Raw genomic sequence first — 22,004 nt, 5'->3', positions numbered from 1 at the left:
GAGAGGAAGGGAGAGAGATAGAGAGTTAGAAACATCGATGAGAGAGAAACATTGATCAGCTGCCTCCTGCACATCTCCTACTGGGGATGTGCCCGCAACCCAGGTACATGCCCTTCACCGGAATCGAACCTGAGACCCTTGAGTCCGCAGGCCGACGCTTTATCCACTGAGCCAAACCGGTTTCGGCATCATAAAAATATTTTTAAAGCGTATACCATAACTATTTCAGAAGCCAACACACCAACAGAACCTATTGCCTTTGTTCCCTTCTTTTAAAAGTTGGGCGCTTATGTTATTTCCATTCTCCTGTGGCCATGATACCAGCAAGAGAACACAACAGAACATGCAGGAGGGAAGATCCTGAGTGTGAAGCGAAGGGAACAGCACTGCTGGCGCACAGAGGTGCGCGAGGCAGCGCGGGGTGTTAGGTGATCTCACTATGAGCTCATCTCACTTGCTTCTCCTGTGGTTTTACTCAAGACCACTGCTATGCTACTGGGGTCAGTCGAGGGGCAAAACTCCATTCTGCACTTTAAAAAATGTCACCTAACTGGTTATGTCTTATGTCAACAAGAATTTAAGTTCAGTACATCTCCATGCTGTCCCTTCAAGATGGCCCTTCCTTTCCACACACAGCTCTCCACTCTATGTGAAACTCATCGGCGCAGCCCTGCAAGATGAGAGGTTAGGTTTCTTTAAAACAACACCTGTGAGAAGGAAAATTGGATGACCTCCAAAAGAAATGATTTGTGACCTAGAAAGAGCCTTTGGTTTCACACCTGGAAGGAATGCATATTCAAAGGGGATCTCTGGTTGATGCTAAGAGGAAGCCACTAGCATAGGCTGTGGGGCTCTCGGGTCAACGTGAGGGCACCTCAGGGCCTGTGAGGTCAGCTCTCCTGGAGTTCACTGGGGTCAGCAAGCTGAGGTCAAGTTGCACTATCAATACTGCTCTTCTTCTGGGAAGCAGCGTTACCACTCTTCCACCACATTCTGGAAGTCTGGGCATACATCCGATGGGAAAACCATTTAATACTGCTTTTCACTCAGATTCACATGGAATGAAGTCAAGCTCCAGTATGCTTTTCAAAAAAGTCAGCAAGAGCCTTACTTTTGAGGGCCATGGTATGCAAACAAATGCTATTATTTCCCAAAAAGGTTCTGCAGGAGAGGCACACTCAATTATTGTGAAACACGGAGAGAGACCATGGCATGGCTTACCTTGCAGGTTGACTCTGGAGACAGGAGGCTGGCTAGCAGCTGGGGACCTCCTGTGGAGACAGAGAGAAAAGAAGACCTGAGTCTTTGTCTGAATATCCTCTCCCTGCCTCCCCAGGATCTCTGGGGAGTTTTCCAGGTCACAATGAGCTATCAAGTGACATAATGCTTTCTCCGGAAGGCAGGCTCCTGTAACATGCGTAAATGACTGCAATTCTCTCACATCCAGATGGCCTGGAATTTCCCTCTGCACAGCCTCCTGGGCGGCCAACACTCCAGGAAGGAAGTCCTTTACCCCAGGTCCCTCGCCAGCTCCTCTGTTTTCGGTTTCCCTGTTTCAGGAGGCCCGCAGGAGAGGATATCCTTGCTCAGGAATGGTTCCAAATGTAAGAGTGAATCCCAGCTCCTTCGGGCCGTGCTGTAGAAAGTTATAGCCAGAGGAGCCCTTAGAGACCAATCAGTCCAGGCTTCCAGTTGTGCACCGCAGGTCACACAGCTACCGGGAATGGTAATTCAGGTGGCTTAATTTATGGAGCGGCCTTTTCATGGAGAGACTGGGCATTATTCTACAGCATAACAAACCTGCTGATGTCAAGAGTCAAATGAAACAAGCAAACCAACTCATGGCCCACAAACACTGGGCCTGCTTCTCCTTTTCTTTCTTGTGTTTCTGTTTCTTCTTTATGTCCCCATGACCCCCCGATTTTGCTGCTTTCACCCCCGATTTTGCTGCTTTCACCATCCTTCTCATGTTTTGCAGAACTGCCAGACTCTCCCAATGCATTGCCGGAGAACCTCCCAGAAATAGTACAGAGCAATGGCTTTTAAAATGTAGAGTGCCTCGGATCCCCTGGAGGTTTGAGACATTGCTGGGTCTACCTCCAGGTTTCTGATTCAGTTGGCTGGGGGTGGGCTTGCGTGTTTGCATTTCTGACTAGTGCCCAGGTGCTAATGCTGCTGGTCTTGAATCACATTTTCAGAACCACTGATACAGAGGACTCTGTCCCACTAAAGAGCAACAGGATATTAGCAAGGAGCAGGAGAGTGGGACCCTAGGCCAGTGGGTCTCTAAACATGGATGACGTCTGACTCGTACAGCTGTAAAAATTATGAATCTCTTCCCTGTCCCTGGAGAGTCTACTTCAGTATGTCTGGGATGGCCATCTGTAAGTTTTTACTTCTCTGTGAATTCTGATGTACAGGCAGGTTTTGGATTAAGGCCAACTTCTAAATGATAGTGAATGGATTGCAAAGGTATTGCGAAGGGAAGGTCTCCCTATAGATGTGAACACATAGTTATTTTCCTAGTTTGTTATTAACTGCTCCAAATTCAGTTTTGGTCCCTTAGGGGTAATCTGGTTTCTAGGTAACTATACCTTACAGCTGCAGGGTCTGACGGACAGGGTTCACATCTATCACATTGATTAGCTAGGTGATCCTAGGAAAGGTGCTTTTAATCCCTCTGTGGCATGATTGGGATTCAAAGCTAAGTCTTTCAGAATCCAAAATGCATGCACTCTCCATGGCTGCTAACACCTGCACTGAAATTGAGGGCTGCTTTTCAGGAAAATTAAGAGATTAAATGTCAAACTCCTTAACCTGGCATTCAAAGCTCTTTGCTCTTTGTTCTCAACATGCTTTTCCCAGTGTATCTCCCAGGATTCCTCCCTGCCTGACATTTCATTTCAAACCACGCCATCTTGTTCTTCACCTTAGTAGCTCTAAAATTGTAATTAAAATAGGCACTGTCCAATTAGTGTTCAATATAGAACGCCTTAATTTAATGTAAACTTTATGCAGGCAGGGAACAACATGTTCACTACTGTATCCCGAAAACCCAGAGTGGTCTTTCATATGCCAAGCACTCAGTAAATAGTTGTTGAATGAATGAATGAATGGACTAACTCAGACATCGCCAAGGCCAAATGTCATCACTTCTTTGACCTTGGCCATGTGCTGTCCATCTTCCTGACACTGTTCAGCCATTCCTCTGAGAAGAAAGCTCTCCCTGCACAAGCTCACACTTCTAAATACCATCTAGCTTTCTCTGATGTATAGTAAGAAATATAAATTTGGTGGTCTTCCTCCTGTTGCCCCCTGGAATTTCCTAAATGAGAAGCTTGACAAAGGTGTCTTTTGTTATGTTAATGAGACGACTTTTGGAAAATCCCTGAGACTGGATGTCAGAGGAACCAATCTTGTGATTTGAGAGTTGGAACTTTCAGCCCTGCCCTGGACTTCAGGGGAAGGGAAAGGGCTTGGAGATTGTGTTCAGTCACCAATGGCCAAGGATTTAATTAATCATGCCTTCATATTGAAGCCTTCATAAAACCCCAAAGGCACTGGGTTGGTGAACATGTGGAGACTGTCAGGCTCAGAGAGCATGGGAGCTCTGTGCTCCTTCCCACATACCTTGTCCTACGCAGGTTTTCCCATCTGGCTATTCCCGAGTTATATCCTTTTCTAATAAACCAGTAATCTAGTAAGTAAAGATTTTTTTTGTGAGCCATTTTAACAAATTAATCAAACACAAAGAGGGAGTGATTGGAACCTCGAATCTATAGCCACTAGGTTAGAAGCGCAGGTAACAACCTGGATTTGTGATTGGCATCTGAAATGTGGGGTAGAGGCAGTTTGGAGGACTGAGCCCTTAACTTGTAGGATCTGACACTATCTCTAGGTAAATAGTGTCAGAATTGAGTTGAATAATGGGATGCCCAGCCGGTTTCATGGAAAATTGCTCTGATGTATTGGGGAGAAAAACCCATACAACAAAAACTGGTGTCAGAATCGTACTTCCAAAGATCAAATGCCACCTTCTCCAACAGATGTCATCCTCTTAGCTAAGTATGATCTTCCCTCTAATCTCCCATGGTGCTTTATTTGTACCTCGTGTTACAACTCATATGAGCACAGATTATTCCCACCACTAATCAATGGCCCACTGATGGCAGGATCCACATGAATGTTTTATCTGCTTTCCTTTTTCCTGTAGATCTTGGTTCTACATACTACTGGCTCTTTCTCATACACAGCCTGCACTCATGTTGTTGGGCCCTTGCATATGTTTAGATCAGCTGAACACTTTCCCCTCCTCGTTAAGTGGCCAACTCCTCATATTCCAGGGCTTCCCTCAGGCATCACCTCCTTGGAGGATCCTTCCCTCCTGAGTTCAGTCTCTGTGCTACTTGTAGTTCCCCATGCTTGCCCATCAGAGCACTACTCATGCTAGATCACAATTCCCATTTTCCTGGCTGTGTCCTCCGCTCACCTGTAAGACATTTAAGCAAAGATTGAATCTTGTTCATCTCTGTAACCTTCAAATCAGCAAAATATTAGGCATGATGTAGGTATTCATTATATGTTCATTAGATTAATATATGTTTATAATAATTTTATTTTACCTATCTTCCTGAATTCCAAAGAAGGCTTTTGTAAAAGGGACAAACTAAAAGACCGTAAGTGTTGGAAATTTCTGCTTTCTTAATAGCATGGCTACTCATAGCCGAATTCTCCCAATGACTTGTTGAAAATTACAGGAATTACATTAATTGCTTTGCCCTGGGAGTTAATTTAAAAACTATAGCTCTCACTCAGAGTTGTTAATTCTGATAAGCATTGGTGTGTCCCAGCAGTTCTCAACCTGTGGGTCGTGACCCCCTTTGGGGGTCGAACGACCCTTTCACAGGGGTCGCCTAAATACATCCTGCATATCAGATATTTACATTACGATTCATAACAGTAGCAACATTACAGTTATGAAGTAGCAATGAAAATAATTTTATGGTTGGGGGTCACCACAACATGAGGAACTGTATTAAAGGGTCGCGGCATTAGGAAGGTTGAGAACCACTGGAAGCTGTGAAAAGGCAAGAGCCGTGCTTCTTTGGTTTATCCCTGAGACTCGGTACAAAGAAGTGGCTCATACATTTTAAATGAGTGAACTCGATACATTTTAGATGGCTTCTGGAAGCTGCATGATGGCTTACAAGACATGAGAGCGCCAATTAGAAAACAGCAAGTGCCAGAAGGAAATGGCATTGGCTGCTCAGTTTCCAATGATCCCTAACTTATGGAAGAACCTTAAGAAGTGATATGCCTGAGTTGCTGAAGGCAGTGATATTAGTAGGGAATGTGGCCCCAGCAATGAATACTTTGCAGCCCCGAACAGCACAGCGGAGAAAGAACTAAACTATGAATAAGAAGACAGGGTTCCTAATCCTGGCTCTGGCTCCTTCCAACTGTATAGCCATAGGCAACCCATTGCACCTCTCAGTTTCTTCCCCGCTTGGGGAGAGCCGGCAGCAGCTAACATTTACGGCGAATTTACAATGTGCCGGGTCCTGTGTGAGGGGTTTTACATACATTTCCTCACTTACGCTAAGGAAATTTGGCTAGGTTCTTTCCAACTCTGAACGTTCAAAATTTTATTATTCTCAGCTAATTTCAATCCCGTGCCAAAGTACATAAGGCAATGAAAGAAACTTCAGATATACACTGAAAAAAAAATTAAGTGCTTATTAATTCTTTCTCAAAGATTGCATACATGCTGATTGAATTATGCCCTGGAAGAATGTGACTGCAGAGCTGTCACATAATTTCCTGATAGCCACTGTAATATCTGGGAGGCTAGTGACACCGTTGAATCATGGGGACACCTCTTTGCTCCCAGCTCTACCCGCTGGCCCCCAGACTGCCGAATGGCAGGCACTCTCACTCACACATGTGATTTCTCCACAGCCTGTTTGAAGGCAGTAAATGCTTTAGAAACATCTACCTAAATTAACAACTCTAATTGAAGGCTATATTTTCAAAATTAACTCCTGGGACAAAGGAAATGTAAGTTTTAATGTGAAGCCAAGAAACACAGGCCCAATCAAGCATTCCTCAGTGGAACATTTCATGGAAGTGCAAGGAAATCACCTCAAGAGGAACACTGAGACTTTCACCCTTTGGGTGGTAAAGCTCAGACAGACACTGGAATGCTTTCAGGCAGAGCAAAGAGCCAAAAGATAAGGAAAATCTTGACTTAGGAGAAGTAGAGTTCTATGTGGGAGTTCCTTTTCATATAATAAACTACACTCCAGATATCTCATGAAAACCACTCCAAAAACACATTATTGCTTAAATATTACATTGAAGGCAAGGGGTAGCACTCTGGAACCCAAGTCAAATATCCCAGAGAACAATTTCTGAATTCCATGAATCTTACGTGTTCAGTTGTTAGGATAAGTATATCTGTGGGGCAAGGGGGTCGGGGAACGCTCAGGACAGTGGACCTATCCCTGGTGGATATTAGGTTTTCTTTATCTGTTTGAGAATATTGACTATCTAAGAATAGAACATAATGCATTATGGTCCCTGCATTGAACTTCTGTTGGTTGATGTTGATTTCAAGGAGGTACTTGAAATCAATGAAACAATCAACTCTGTACAAATATGGGTATGGATTCAAGAAAGATCATTCACAAAGATCGTACAGCTGGAAATCTATTTTATTTAGTGAGTGTGGTTTCGTTGGAACCCAAGATGATACAAAGGGCCATGATTTTGGGGGGGTGGTCCTCAGTCAGAGAATGAGCCCTTGGTGAGCTCTGAATATGGCAATTTCAGTCTAAGGGTACTCAGTTCCTGAAGGTTTATGTGGCCCAAAGCACCCAAGACTATAGAAAGACCTGATTCTCAAGAAAGCAGTTTCAGCTGACATAGTCTATTAATCAGCAATGTTTATGCTCATTGGTAGACTATGAACAATACTAAGAACATCTAAGCTCCGTGCTAACAAAACTAGTAACTGAAAATCAAACATCCCTCTGATACCGTACTCTGATCCCCCCCCCCACCCCCCGCCCAGCCCTAACTCCTTGGAGCTATTTAATGTAGTGATCTTGAGTCATGATCTGCTAGGAAGCCTTTGGGAAGTGTATTTATTGATTCCTTCTTCCCCAATTACAACCTTCATCATCTTGGCCCAGGGCTTCACTCCTCATACTTTAATTCCTGAAAACACTCTCATAGCTCATGTCTCTGACTTCAAGCTCTCTGACCTTCATCTATTTGTAAATTCTTCTTAAATGACTCTCTGTTCCAAAGCCTTCAGAAATTTCTTCTCATAACCCAGAAGACTTAATAGGGGTAGTGAATGGAAAGACCACTGCAATGAGAATCAGGATATCAGGTTTCAAGTATGACTCTGCTATTCACGAGAAGTGGTATGTTCTTGCACAAGTCATTTAATCTCCCTAAGCTTTGTTTCTTTATCCACAGAGTGGGGGCAACAATATCTGTCATGAATTTCATTTATGGTGATTGAAACCGAGATAATGAATGTGAAACCCTATAGTGTTACTTTATTTCTGGAATTTGGGAGAGAAATATAACTATCCTGTATAATAACAGCATAGTATGCAAATTGTCCCTTCGACTGGGAGTTGTCTGGGAGTTTGACTAGAGGGCGGGGCCAGCCAGGGGAAGGGAGGAAGTACCCAACCGGCAGCTGGCAGATGCACAGATTTCATGCACTGGGCCTCTAGTCAATTATAATAGCTCACATTTATTGAGCATCTACTATGTGATGTTATAAATGCTTTACAAGTGTCAACTCATTTAATCCTCAGAACAACACTATTTTACTGACTGGGAAACTGAAATGTAGAGGTTCATTTGCCCAAGTCACATAATTTTCAAGCCATAGAATTGGGTTATAAAGCCAGTAAGTATGGCCCCAAAGGCTGTATTCTAAAAAGAAAAAAAGGTAGAAAAAGGAAAGGCATCACTTCTGAAAAAGTAATTTTCTAAATAATTGGTGGTCTTTGAATAATTATTTAGTGAGAACTCATATGTATGATAAATATTTATAAGGCACTCACTATGTGTCAGGCATTCTGCTAATTCTTGGAAATTCAAGAAAAAGTAATTGTAATTCTCAAGGGGCACATTGTCCAGTGGTGGACAGAGATCCCTAAGTGGTATGATAAGGTTTGCAGAGTGTTCTGGGAACACTGAGGGGTGCTCAGCCTGGCTTGGTGGAGTCAGGGAGAGCACCCTGGTGAAGGTGATTCTAGAGACAAGCTATAAAAACCAAGGAGGACTTAGCTAGACAATCACTGGCAGGAAGAGAGAGAGATTTTAGGAAGAGAGAACAGTAGGCCAGAATCAGGGTGGAGAACAGAACATGAAGAGAACAAGCAGACCATAATTGTTAGAATGTGATCCCATGTGGCCAGAGACCTGGTCTGACTATTCACCACGGTATGACTTCCTACTACAATGAAAGCTCTGAAGGGGCAGAGAACTTGCATGTTTTGGTGTCACTATTGTATCACCAATGACTTGTACAAAGTGGGTGCTCAATAAATATTTCTTTTAAAAAATATTTTTATTGATTTCAGAGAGGAAGGGAGCGGGAGAAAGAGATAGAAATATCAATGATGAGAGAGAATCATTGATCGGCTGCCTCCTGCTCACCCCACACTGGGGATCAAGCCCACAACCCAGGCATGTGCTCTGACCAGGAATCGAACCATGACCTCCTGGTTCATAGGTCAACGCTCAACCACTGAGCCACGCCAGCTGGGCAATACATATTTCTTAAATAAATATATATGCATGGATAAATAAATACTTGTTGGGTGAATTATTTAATAAATGACGAAACAGGGAGTACCATGGCAAAAGAGGCTGGCAAGTCTCTAGCTTTCATGCATATTGCATCAAATATAAACCCAAATAACTATCCATCAAACTAACTTGAGCTGGATATGAGGTGCCTTGGGTGCCAAGTGTCCACAGTTAAACTTTATCTGAATGACAAGAGTGAGCCGTGGAAATGCCTCAAGCCGGAGAGGGATGTGGTCAGATAGTACGTGAGAACAGTCACTCTGGTGGCAGTTTGGGCAATAGTTTAGAGGGGAGAACATTGTTGGGAAAGATTCCACTGGGTTATGTAGAGCTCCCACAGGAGGTTCTGTAACAAATTACAGAACAATGAAATAAAAAGTAAGCTTTCAAAGCAGGGTCTCCTCTCACCTTTAACAACTCCACTCCATGAAAAGGTGGATAAAAGCAAAATAGAAGGTTGATGAATAATTTCACAAAGACTAAAAGACACGGTGTTCTATAGCCAGCACTGGCTGGAAAAATCAGGATATTCAGGATTTGGCCCTAGTATGTCTATAACCTATGATGTGGTTGTCAGGAAGTCTGGGTTTCTCCTCCTGAAAAACAAAGAGGTTGAATAAATGGCTTCAAAGGTCTCCTTCAGCCCTCCTATTCCAGGAACATGATTCTGTGACCTTGTGAGCCCTATGATGACCTTAAAAAATACTGGATAGTGAACTTCATAGCATTTAGACAAACAGGTTGACATGATTTCAGAAGAGAAAGTTCCGGTAGGAATATCAAGTGGTTTCTCCTCCTGAAAAACAAAGAGGTTGAATAAATGGCTTCAAAGGTCTCCTTCAGCCCTCCTATTCCAGGAACATGATTCTGTGACCTTGTGAGCCCTATGATGACCTTAAAAAATACTGGATAGTGAACTTCATAGCATTTAGACAAACAGGTTGACATGATTTCAGAAGAGAAAGTTCCTGTAGGAATATCAAACCCTCAATTTTACAGATGAGGGGACCAAGGTTCAGCAATGTTAACTGAAATGACCATGTTTATGTAGTCAGTTGAGGGGAAAGAAGAAGATAATCAAATTGCATGAACTTGTTTACATATTATCAAAATATGGGCTATTTGGACTTGAACTTTTTGGTATTTTTCATTTGAAGTTGAATCTCTGAATTCATTAATAACTATTCCAAAAGAATTTAAATAGAATTTTTTGCCATTACTGCTAAGTATTCATACTTTTCCAAAGTAGTAAATATAACAGTCAACAAAATTCTCATTTCATGCTTTCATTTGTTAAAGGTACAGAGACAAATAAGATCCAGACGAATTTCTAACATTTTACCAGTTCTAAAATTTTATGGTACTCCATCTTATTTTAAAATTTCATCCTGTATCTTAAATTAGCTTGGGTAGCAAATTTCCATGAAATAGTTTTTTGTTCGTTTTTAAGTGCTATTCAGTGGTTTTGCCTCTATGAAAGGGATTCCTAATTCCACAAAAAGTCCATGCTTACTTGTTGGATGTCCCATGAAGGTTTGTCAGTAGAGTGAAGTTGTTTCTCACACTTCTCAAGCTGGCGAGGACCTAGAAGGAAAAGGTTTCAAATGTTTAGAAACAAAAGGAGATAAATGGGAGCATTCAGAAGCCACACTTAGAAACTACACCCAGAGATGAAGGGAGAGAGAGCGAGGGCCAGCATGATACATACCTGGGCAAAAGGCGTTACAATCAAGTCATCACCGTGTCTGGTGGAAAAAGAGAAAAGCAACATTTAAACATGCATTCGAATGATAACTGTGGCACATAAGCTGTGATATGAAACTTTATCAGCGTTAGCAACACAAATGATATACTGAAGTCCTTCTACCTAGATATAAGGCAGGACTGCTTTCAGCATACGTGGGGATCTCAGGAACTTGAAGAAAAAACCCATCACCACCAGTTCATGGCTCCTAGATTTACAGTGACTACACATAAAAGCATTTGCAAGTAAGCATATATCCTCAGGGTATAGTCCCATTAAATAGCAGACCTAGAGGACTGTAATTCAAAGCGACTTGTGGGTTGCCAGAGCCAGGAAATTCAAAGGGAGGACTGCTCACAGGCACATACAGAGTTGGAAAAAATGGCATAACAGTCTGGATAAAGGTTAACTTTGGATTTCCTGGCTTTTGTTGATTTGAACCGCAGCCTTAATGCCATTTAAACACAGATTTCTGTCTGCAAATCCCATTACTTTTTGTTTTTCATATAACTTTTTTTCTTCTTAAAGTACCCAGGGAAAAGCTCTTAATGCAAGTGCACTGACTGAACCTACTATTACCATATCGTTGTTGTTCATTTTGTCCCAAAGATCTGATTAAGCTGTACCTAGTATTATGTGAATCTGTACTTGGGAACGGACAAAAGTGTGTTTTCAGAAATGTATTCTCTCTCTGCCATGTGCTTTGATGATAAGTCGACTTAAGCCCACCTGCAGCAAACGCTCCATTAAAGTCATTAGAAGACAGTCTGTCTGAGCTGCAGAAACAGAACCAGGCCAATTTGCTATCACAGCATGAATCATAAGCAGCCACACACCAGTCGGTTGACAATGAGCTTCCTTCACTGTCTGTCTTCATGATTACCATACAAATATGGCACCTTCTTAGTTAATTACGAACACAACCAGCAATTATTAAGCACCTGCCCATTAACTGGCCTTGTGTGAGGCCTGGGGGTGCACAGTTGAACACTTCTGTGCATGAGCGCCTCTTCTCTAACACAGGCTTTACTTTGGGCTCTTATTTAATATAACATTTCCCCTGCTTATCTTTGTCTTATCTAGAAGTCCCCCTTCAATTTAATCAAGTAAGCCTGCTGCACATTAACTTTGTACTGTGATTATAAAAATAATACTGACAAGCATATGCATGCTTCGCACAGTTACCATATGTCAGGCCCTGTGCTAAGCACCGTATGTGCAGTATCTCTTTTTCAATGCTTGTGATAAGACTTAAGGCAGGCAGTCTTAATACACCGATTTTATAGATGGTATCGAGGTTCAGAGAAGTTAAGCAACTGCTTAACTAGCACATAAGGAATAAGTGAAATTACTTAAGTCTGTGCTTTTCATCATTATGTTTCCTATTTTACGGTGACTCTGAATAGCTGACAGATTGAATTATACAGGATCCATGACCACAAGTTAAAACATAGGAGAGGAGACAGAAAAATATTCAAAACACAAAAACATTGCAATAGATAGTATAAATACAGAATATGGATACTCAATGGGGTGTGAATGAGAGGTGATAACTATAGATTAGGGGGTGTAGGAAAGGGTTGATTGAATGGATGGTATAAGATGAACTCTTAAGGGCAAACTTTAAATGGAGTGGATGGTAGATGCTGCCCATGAGAGAAACTGCCAGAACAAAGGCGTTGAAATGGGAAGTACTGAACATACTCAGCAAGATGCTCTGTGGCTGTCTGGGTGGAGCTGAGCACATTGTAGAGGATCAGACTAGAAGTTCCCCCATGCCCATATTATGGACAGAATCGACAATGGTTGTGGAGTTGGTGCTCAACTCAGAAGCAAGAAATGTGCCAGTGAAGGTTTTTGTGAGACAGGCAAAGAGAAAAGTGCTCCAGAAAGTAAAATGCTATTGATAACAAGAGATACATGGAAGAGAAGACAGAGCCAGGAAAATAGGGGGATATTGCAGTCATTCAGATGAGAGGAAACAGGTGAGGCAGAGGAAGAAATAGAAAAAGACAATGGGAAGAAACCCTACTAGTAAACATCTTGCCAAGGATAAGGGGTCATAAAGAGGTATTCTTTTCAGTTTCAACAATGGGTACCTGGGAAAATAGTGAAGTCATGAATATAAATGAAAAAGTGAGGAGGAACTGGTGGAGGAGTTGTGTCACTTTCCCACATGCTGGGTTTTAAGAAATTTGTGGGAGACATCAAGCAGGAAGACTGAACTATGGGAATTAGAGTATAGATTTAGGAGTGACCTACAACCACAGGGATTGTGAAAGCAATGGCAGGGATGGCTTTCTGAGGTTGGGGACATGTTTAGAGAGAGCTAATGGAAGACCCTCGGGGTTCACGGAAGGAGCCAAGGAAATGAGCAGTTGTGACCAATGCAAGGTGCTGCCCTGCATCTAGGACTGCCCCTTCCCAAGCTATTTTCTTGAGATGAACTTCATATGGGTGAACTATCTTGCTGTGTGTTCAGATTTTTGCTGTGAAGTTTACATTGTTCTGAAGACACTGGGTTGAGTTGGTGATAAGGTAATGGAGTTAAGTAGATCATCTATGGGTCCTGGATTTCTGGAGTCGACAAAAGCTAAATAATATAAGCAAATCGCATATGTAGTATTTAAAGCTAACAGATGTAGTGTTGCATAATGAGGAGTTACTATACAAACTAATGGTTAAAGGGTGGTAAACAAACATTAAGAGGGCCCCATGTCAACATGGCTATTAGGGAACTTATGAAGATTAGGAAAGAAGAACATTGAGAAGCAGAAGATGGACATGCAGATCCCCAGCACTGGCTCCCTTAAAGGGATATGAGCTGCAAAAGCTAACGCTGTAGGTCAATAGCTGCTAGAGAAATGATCAGCTAATTCATAGGTAATTTATAGCAAGGACAGGAAAAAACAAAGCAAAACAAAAAAACTCATATTTAAGTACAGATGGATGATTTATGAAGCTACTCTAAAATTTTAAATCAGAATTTGATATGTTAATCATTAAGAATAAAATGACATGGAAATAACAAACTACTTGATTGGTTATGGAAAGTGATATATTTAGTTTCCCAAACCACTAGAGAGGGCAGTGACTCCCAAGGAGGCCAGATATTCAGAACCATGGCACTAGCACCATCTAGTGACAACACCAGCACATTACAATTTGATAGAGTAATTGGAGATGAGAAACTGGGTCTTAGAATTGAGTGTAGGTCTCAATTAAATAGTTTTCTGGAAAGCAAAAATGCTTATGCTACTGCTATATTCTAGATATTATTAATTTTTCTGTTTCATACCCACATATAGAATTTCACTTGCATTTTTTTCTTGCAACACTGATTTTAGTCTGTCTTATAGAGACACATATACTACCAGAGGCCTGATGCATGAAATTTGTTCAAGAGTAGGCCTTCCTTCCCCCGGCTGCTGGCACCGGCTTCCCTCTGGCACCCGGGACCCAGGCTTCTCTCACAGCTCCAATTTCATCCAGAAGGTCGTCCGGAAGGATGCCTGGTCTAATTAGCTTATTATGCTTTTATTATTATAGATTATATGGAGCCAGCCAGCGTTGGTTTGTTTCTCAATGGCTCTCTTGCTAATTAGGAAACATCAGGCAATCTCTCTATGCCTCAGTTTCTTCTGCTGTAAAGTGGGATGTAACTCTTAGTGTTTTGCACATGAAAGCTCTTCAGTTGTTTACAGTTATTCTTGTTAGTATTTGGTGTCATTACTATTATAATTAAACAATTGTAGGTCTGTCTTCCCAGCTGGTGAGAACTCCTTTAGGATAGTCATGTCTGCTCCCATCACACTCAAGGGAACTATTTATGTTGTACTTTACAGTTTACAAAGCATCTTCGTATACATCATTTCATGTGATAAGAGAATGTTCTTGGCCCTAGGGAATAGTGCAACCACCTATCTTGTTGGTCAAGACTGGAACCTTACAGTCAACCACAATCCCTGCTGATCCTAACTTGCAAATATTCATTAACTGCCCGCTGGATCTGCTCTAAGCTAGATCACCATCCTCTGCTTTGTGGATTACCAAAGCCTCCCATTTGGCTCTTGGATACTAGCCTTTAAGCTTGCCAACCCTCCCAACCAGTCTTCACACTATAATCAGAGCTATCTCTCAAAGACATTCCTCTGATTATGTATATTCTTGCTTCAAAACTTTTAGTAGCTCCCACTGCAGCATAAAGGCCAGCTCCTTAGCCTAGGCCCCTCATGATGAGGTTCCTGCTTACTTCTCTAGCCTCATCTTTCACCATTTTCTCTTCCGCTCACATTCTCGGCCTCGGTCACACTGAGCTGTGGTTTCCCACAATGCTCCTGACAACTAGAGAGTTAGTTAGCACGCTGCCCTTCCTCATGCACCCCCTTCTTCTTTGCTGTCTTCCAGCTTAGCTATAACTCCTCAGCTGGGCTACCTACCCTGCCTGGCTGGACCTCTTAAAGTCCTGTGCATACCTTTCTAGGATTGCCCTTTCCTGGAAGTATTAAAACTGCCTATTGACTTACTAATTTTTTCACCTCCTTGGAAGATACAGATGTTCAATTTGTTAGCAAAGTGCCTAAATTCAAGTAAGTTTTTTTTTTAAAGAAACTCTGAATATGATCCTCATAACATCTGGAAAAGTAGTCAGAGGTTAATACCATTATTTTTATTTTCCATCTTCCTTTAGTGTCTGTTATGTACTGGATATCCTATGGTTTAATTGCTTAGACTCCCTGAGTTTTAAGCGTTGGTCCCCATTTATTGGGCAGGCTACTTAATCTTTCTGTGCTCCAATGTCCTCATCTTTAAGATAAGAAAATTATAGTACCAACTATAGTGGGGTTATGGAGATTAAATGAGTTAAAATCTATAAAGTACTTTAAATAGTACATAGCACACAGGCAATGCTCGATAAATGTGTGCTTTTATTTACAGAAAATTTAGTGTCTTAAAGCCATGTGGGATAGTAGTAAGTCTAACTCAAGTCTTAGACACCATATTGTTCTAGTATTTTGGGGTAGTCAATCAATCAGCAGGTGGGCTGTTATTTCTGCTTTTCCTCTTGGTTGTTGAGTCTCAGTTCCCTTGACTATTTGTTCTAGAGACAACTTAATGCGCACATAAATGGTGGCTTTAAAAAGCTGAGAAGAGATACTGGAGAGTTTAAAGCAGGGAGCAACAGGGCCAGTCCTATACAGTGATGGGGAACATATTTTCTGGCAAGAGCCATTTGGATATTTATAACATCATTCGCGGGCCATACAAAATTATCAACTTAAAAATTAGCCTGCTATATTAGGTCAAACATCTAATTAACTCACCCCCAGTGCCTTGGCAGGGCCAGACCAAATAATTTCTAGAGCATTATATGGCCCTTGGGGCCAGACCAAATGATTTCTAGAGCATTATATGGCCCTCGGGCCAGACACTCCCCACCCCTGCTCTATTTCAATTCACCCTGAAGAGTGATAATTGAATGCAATATCTTCAAAAGCATTCCTTCAGTTTAACTCAAGATACCTGTGGGATACTGGGTTTTCCAACATGGTCCTGGTAAAATAAAATGCCAGATAAATCTGGATATTATTCAAGTTTCACTTCTTGTTTTGTTGAGAAATATAAATTCCTAAATTGACAAAGATGTAAAAATTTTAATGTAATGTTGAAATATTTGCAACACCAAATGCTGTGCTATTTTTATTCATGCAAAGATTTTAATGCATCTTATTTTTAGTGTCTATAATAGGAGGGGATTATGTTGCCAATTGTTTTTTCTTGAGAAGGGCTGTTGTTTATTATGAAAGTGTGCCTTCTTACTTTTTATTTTAACAATTGAGAATGATACTAGATAACATATACGATCCCTACTTGTCTCAATTTAAAGTTGGCAATACTATGTTAGTTCTAAAGTTTGGGAAACATTTTGCTGCTTGGTAAAACTGAAAAGAGGGTAAACCATTAGTATTAGGTATTCTGAATACAGAGGCATTCAGAATTAGATTTTGTTTCTACAGCTATAGACTGAGTTGGACTGTGATCATTAAGGTCTCTTCAGCTTCAAAATGTCTATAACCTTTTGATTCTAAGTAAGAAATCATCAGAGTTTAATCTGAAGTTTGATTAGAACCTTCTGAGGAGCCTCAGAAATGAAACTGAGACCCATCCTGCTGTTTGGCATGAGTTTGGGGAACCGTTATCTGCCTCCCAAAGACAGTCTTTCATCTGTGAGACGCCACGTGAATGAGCTCTAATTACTTCCAGCTCACTCAATGTCCTGTGCTCCCCACACAGGAAGACTAGAAAGGTGTTACTCTTAGCAGAAGAGAGAATTCCAGGTCTATCCACTGTCAAAGCTCCTCTCCCTTTGGTCAGAAACTTCCTTGGTTCTACATGATCTGCAGCAAAATGGTTACCTCTCTTCCAGCCTCAGGCACCTCAAATGTGCATCCATCTGTTTTCTACCTGGTAGTAGAGTCTAACTTGTAGTTTGAAGAACATAGGTGGCTGGAGTCCAACAGGTATAATATGGTCATTGGACATAGCATGGCATATCGTCATGGGAGGGGGGTAGGTTTCTCAATCTCTTAGAGTCTCAGTTTCATCATCTATACAGTGGAGACAATAATGGTACCTACCGACAGGATTGTCGTGAAGATAAAAGAGATAATATATGTCAATGCACCTGGCCCTTGGTATGCACGCATTAAATGTTTGATCCCACTAATAGTAGGGTTATGTGGGTGTTCCTCTCATCTTCCTTACTTAACCGCCCTGAGAGCATGTAACCTTTTTGAGAATATCTGTTGTTGGTTTTTAACTCATCTGCGATTTTTCCACTGTTTTGTTAATTTAAAAAAAATGTATCTTGATTGTGGAAAGTATTACAGATGTCCCCCTTTCCACCCATTGACCCCTTCCAGCCCTCACCTCCCCCTCCCCCCCCCCAGTATATGGTATACTGCCTGTCACATAGGGGAGATTCAGTAAATATTTGCCAAGTGAGTGAATAAGTGAATTTCAGCCTACCCAATTATTATTTTAGGGCAGGGGTGCTTCTATTAAAATTGGTTAGCAGAAATGCCCTGGGGAGTATTTTCTTACTGGTAGCTTTAAAATGCCCCCTGCCCCTTTCACAAGAGGGTGACCCTTTTTAGCTTCCTTTCCAATAGAGGAAGAGAGCCCAGTGGAATTTTCCAGGCTGGCGCCTGAAGGGAGCTACGAATATTTTTATAACATATGATGTTAAAAACAACTGTACGTGTGCCCAGAAACCTTTTAAGGCATGCATTTCAGCATCCAATTTTATTTGGTTTCGAAAATTTAATAAACAAGTAACACAATTCCGCTGTTGTTCTTTAAATGAAAATTAGAGATCTACAATTAATAGCAGCAAAACAGAACATGAGCTGTGCTTAATAAGACGGTGGAGTGTGTGTGTCGTGTCTCACCAAGGAGCCGGGCAACAAGTGGGCATTGTGTTCATGTTCCAGAGAAAGGACACAGACATGTGGCTGGAAGGCAGACGATTAAATGTCACCCAGCAAAGGCCACTGGGAGAGGACACATGTCACCAACCACCATTTTTCTTCTCTACTGTAGCCTCATGTCGCACACGCTGTGGAAAATTTAAGTGCGATTTGTAAGAAGTGTTAAGGTTCTCATCTTCTCATAAACGCTTTAGCAGTTCAGAGAATGAGGCCGAAAAAATATCAGTAACAGATGTGAACTGAACACTGGGCCGGAGGCGTGTGACACCCTTGGAGACCCTAGCTCTAGAGCATTAAAGTCCTCACGATGGTCATCACCGTCACCTCTGCTCACGCTCATTTTCCTCCTTGCTCCTCCCTGCGGGCTAAGGGGGAAGTGTTGCTGCTGCTGCTGAGACAGGGTTAAGGATGAGGTCAGAGTGAGCCCGGGAGCCAGACAGAGCTGGTACTCACTGCTCGCTGGGAAGCGAAGAGTTTCTCGACATCGCCTTTGGTGACAGGTCATAGTCGCTGTCTGATCTGTAGAGAAAGGACTCTCTGCGCTGGCTGTGCCCGGGAAAGGTGGCGTGAAGTACCAACCCAGAGGAAGAGCTGGCCTGGGGGTCCAGCGGGCTGCGACCTGGGGAAGGGCCATTTTCCACATCAAAGCTGAAAAAGAGAGCAGAGAACTCTGGTCACGTGGCAGCGTGCAGGAGGGCGTTGGACACACAGACAAGGCACGCTGATGTGTGCCAGGCACTTGACGTAAAACTTCACACTGTATGGAAAGTTTTAATCCTCCGAACAGCTTTGAGTTGTATCATTACTATCCTCACTTTGCATAAAGGAAACACTCCCACAGAAGTTCAGTCATTAGCAAAGAACAGAGCCAGGATTGGAATCCCGGAGCAGAGCAACAACTTTGACAATTTCAAAATGAGAGCCGACCACAAAATAACTCGGTGATGATAAGCGGCCCGGAGGCAGTGCTAACACAGCTCTAGGTGTCAGACACTGAACCATCACTTGAATGAGTCTTCCCAGTGGGGAGACTTCTTCCTGCCAGAAATAACTCTCACAGTGTCATTAAAGAGGCAACACCCATATTTCTGAATGTTTCCGGACAAAGTGCTATCCTGAAATCATCCACTGGCTGACTAGCTAGGAGGTCCAAACTGAGATTTAATATTCACATGCAAGGTTAACCACAGAGGAGGACTTAATCTGATAATGTCAAATTACCCTCGAGGGCTGCAGAGTTTTATCTCTGAAGGAGGGTACAGCCACTCGCTCCAGCAGAGGGGTGCCATTAAGATTTCTGGTCAGTCTCCCTCACTGGGGGTAAATTATTTGAACAAGCTCTGGTCAATCAACACACAGGAGCAGTAGAGATTTTCTCTGATGTGCCCATCCTGGTATTGCCTGAGGCGCAATGTGTCCTTCCCATGCTCTCTATCATCTCCTCTACACTTTCCTTGTGTGCACAGCCTCCCTGAGCCTCAAAGTGACAGTAACCCTCTTGCCCAGCATTTCTCTAAACCACTCACTGCTCCCCAGCTAACGCTCTGCAGGCAGGTGTTGGAGAAGGTACGGGGCTGGGATGTTTTCTTTGCCAAGTCAGACGACAACAGTGGGCTTCCTCTGTACTCATCCAGCTGCCATCACTTAGTTCTACGTGCATGGTCCTTTTCTCGCACTAGTTCTTACAACCTGCACTTTTGGTGTGGATTTTGCTTATATTTCTTTAGTTTACGAATTGCTTTCTGATTCATTATTCCACTTACCCCCTCATCACAACCCTGTAAATGTAGATCCCACTGTACATTTGAGGGAAATGAGGCTTAGAGAAATTTTAAATACGTTGCTCAATGTCACAGAATGAGAATTGGAACACCCTAGTCTTCCAACTCATTTCTCCACTCTGGTCGCAGAGTTCCCAAAAGCCCTGCTGGGTGACAGGGTGCAATTTCCCTCCAGTCTCTGGATTCAAACAAAATTTGTGTTTGGTATGTGGAGAGTCAGTCAGATTATGAGCAACCTTGGCTGTTATCTTGAATGAGAAAGGAAAGGCAGCAAATTACCCTGAAGCTGTAGGGTTCCTTGAAACAAGAAACCTTTTAATTGAAAGGAGAAATGACAGAAGGCAGGGCTATCCTGCTTCCCTGGAGACCATTCTAAGAAGAGGCTTCCCCCAACCCACAAACTCCAAGCGTCTGATAAGAAGCAGTTAGCAAGACTCCCCTTAAAAGGTCAAGGAAAGGCCACAACAATCCAATACTCATTTGGGCACCCAAGGCGCTGCGGACAGGTTTTCACAGCAGGCTACGTGGCTGGGATGGGCTGCGCTTCACAGACTGAGCGAGCAGGCAGGTGGCCAGTGGTTCACACGTACCAGCCTGCTTGCCTGCCTGCCCGGAGGTAGGGCTATGTTGTAAGCCCAGTGAAAATGTAATGAAAGCTGACTTTCGAAATTTCCTTGGGCGAGATCTATACTAGTTGTTGAGCAAAATGAAGAGCTCCTTTGTGGATAAGGGCTCCTTCGGGCCACCCGGATCCTGTAGAACCAGCAGGTCCTGATGCTGGCTCTGAGCTCTTCTTGAGGACAAAGAGGGTAGGTTCTTCCAAGGTGAGGATGGGACTCCATAAAGCTTAAGAGTGGGCACGAGCTGTGAAACTTCATGAGTGTTGATGTCGTTATTCACTTGGTATGTATCTGAACAGCCTTTACGGATATTAAAACATCGAAATGCTTTTGTACCAGCTGGCAGCCAGCCATTGTCCCAGGCCCTCCAGGTGACCATGCAGGTGATCTCCTCACGAAAGGGCTGGTGTCTGGAGCAGCACGGGCCTCTACCTTCAGCACTATCGCTACCTTCAGCCTGTGCCCATTGAACTGGTCAGTGTCCATGAGGTACCAGTAATGAAATATTATGAATATCACTGCTGTGTATACATGTGCTAAAATCTTAGAAGAGGCGCCCAGTGGGTATGCCTACCACACTCTCAGAACTTTTTCCATTGAGGGTTTCCACCCGGGCTCACTCTGCTCTCTTTTCTGCCAGAGGTATTCCTGGTGGGCAGAAAATAAGTCCACAAGGCATTCTGCCCCCAGTGTCAGGTTCAGGAAAGTTTGGTCTTGCCAGGTAAGCAAGGACTAGATCCAGATACCAAAACTCTCTCCATGCTGCCCCCCCCCCATTTTTTTCCTTTCTTCTTTACCCTGCCTGAACTCGGAGAAGAGCTTGCTGGAATTCAGAAGAAGCCAGGGAAGAATTCTCTGGTCCAAAGAAGCCGTCTCAGTGAGACAAATGGCCTTTCATATTCCCTGGGGCACTGTTTCAAAGCAACCAACACAGATGTACAACTTAGGAACAAACATGAATCACCAACCAGACACCAGCCCCAGTCACAGCAAAATTAGCGAGCAGACATCACAATGCATCCCACAGATCCAGGGTGGGAGGAGGGGTGTGGGCAAGGGGGAGACTGAGGACACACTAAAGCAAAGTGAATATGCTATACAAATGGGAGTACAATTCGAGAAGAAAATGGAATCTGAAATATCAGAAACAAACACATAAATGGGGTCATTATTTATTTAGGGTAATTTTTGCCTCTGCCTTAATCCAATACACACATTTCACCTTTAGGTTTCTTTACACTAGAAAATATTACAAAAGTAATATAAGAATATTATATAAAACATAGATAATAGAGAAAAAACACAGCCTTTATTTGTAGCTTATATTAATAGAGAAAAATATACTGCCTTTATTTGCAGTTTAGTGTTTTTCCTTCTGAACATTTTCCCAGCAAGATTGGATCTTGACTTTTTAAAAAAAATATATATTTTATTGATTTTTTGCAGAGAGGAAGGAAGGAAGAGGGATAGAGAGTTAGAAACATTGATGAGAGAGAAACATCGATCAGCTGCCTCCTGCACACTCCCTACT

At 42.6% G+C, this 22,004-nt stretch overlaps 1 protein-coding gene across 2 annotated transcripts in view; it reads right to left on the bottom strand.

The window, feature by feature from the left end:
• Positions 1-22,004, bottom strand: part of PDE4B (phosphodiesterase 4B, cAMP-specific) — a 536,151-nt gene that overhangs the window by 107,787 nt on the left and 406,360 nt on the right. For both annotated transcript variants that reach the window (XM_005868031.2, XM_005868032.2), the window contains 4 exons: positions 18,526-18,720; positions 10,547-10,583; positions 10,352-10,422; positions 1,222-1,271 (listed from right to left, as the gene is read on the bottom strand). In XM_005868031.2, the coding sequence (XP_005868093.1) occupies positions 1,222-1,271; positions 10,352-10,422; positions 10,547-10,583; positions 18,526-18,720 (353 nt within the window). The remainder of the gene's footprint in view (positions 1-1,221; positions 1,272-10,351; positions 10,423-10,546; positions 10,584-18,525; positions 18,721-22,004) is intronic.

Source organism: Myotis brandtii, unplaced genomic scaffold, assembly GCF_000412655.1.
Source record: "Myotis brandtii unplaced genomic scaffold, ASM41265v1 scaffold26, whole genome shotgun sequence".
NCBI lineage: Eukaryota > Metazoa > Chordata > Mammalia > Chiroptera > Vespertilionidae > Myotis > Myotis brandtii.
Note: the sequence above shows the minus strand (reverse complement) of the source record. Positions and strands in the feature narration are given on the sequence as shown.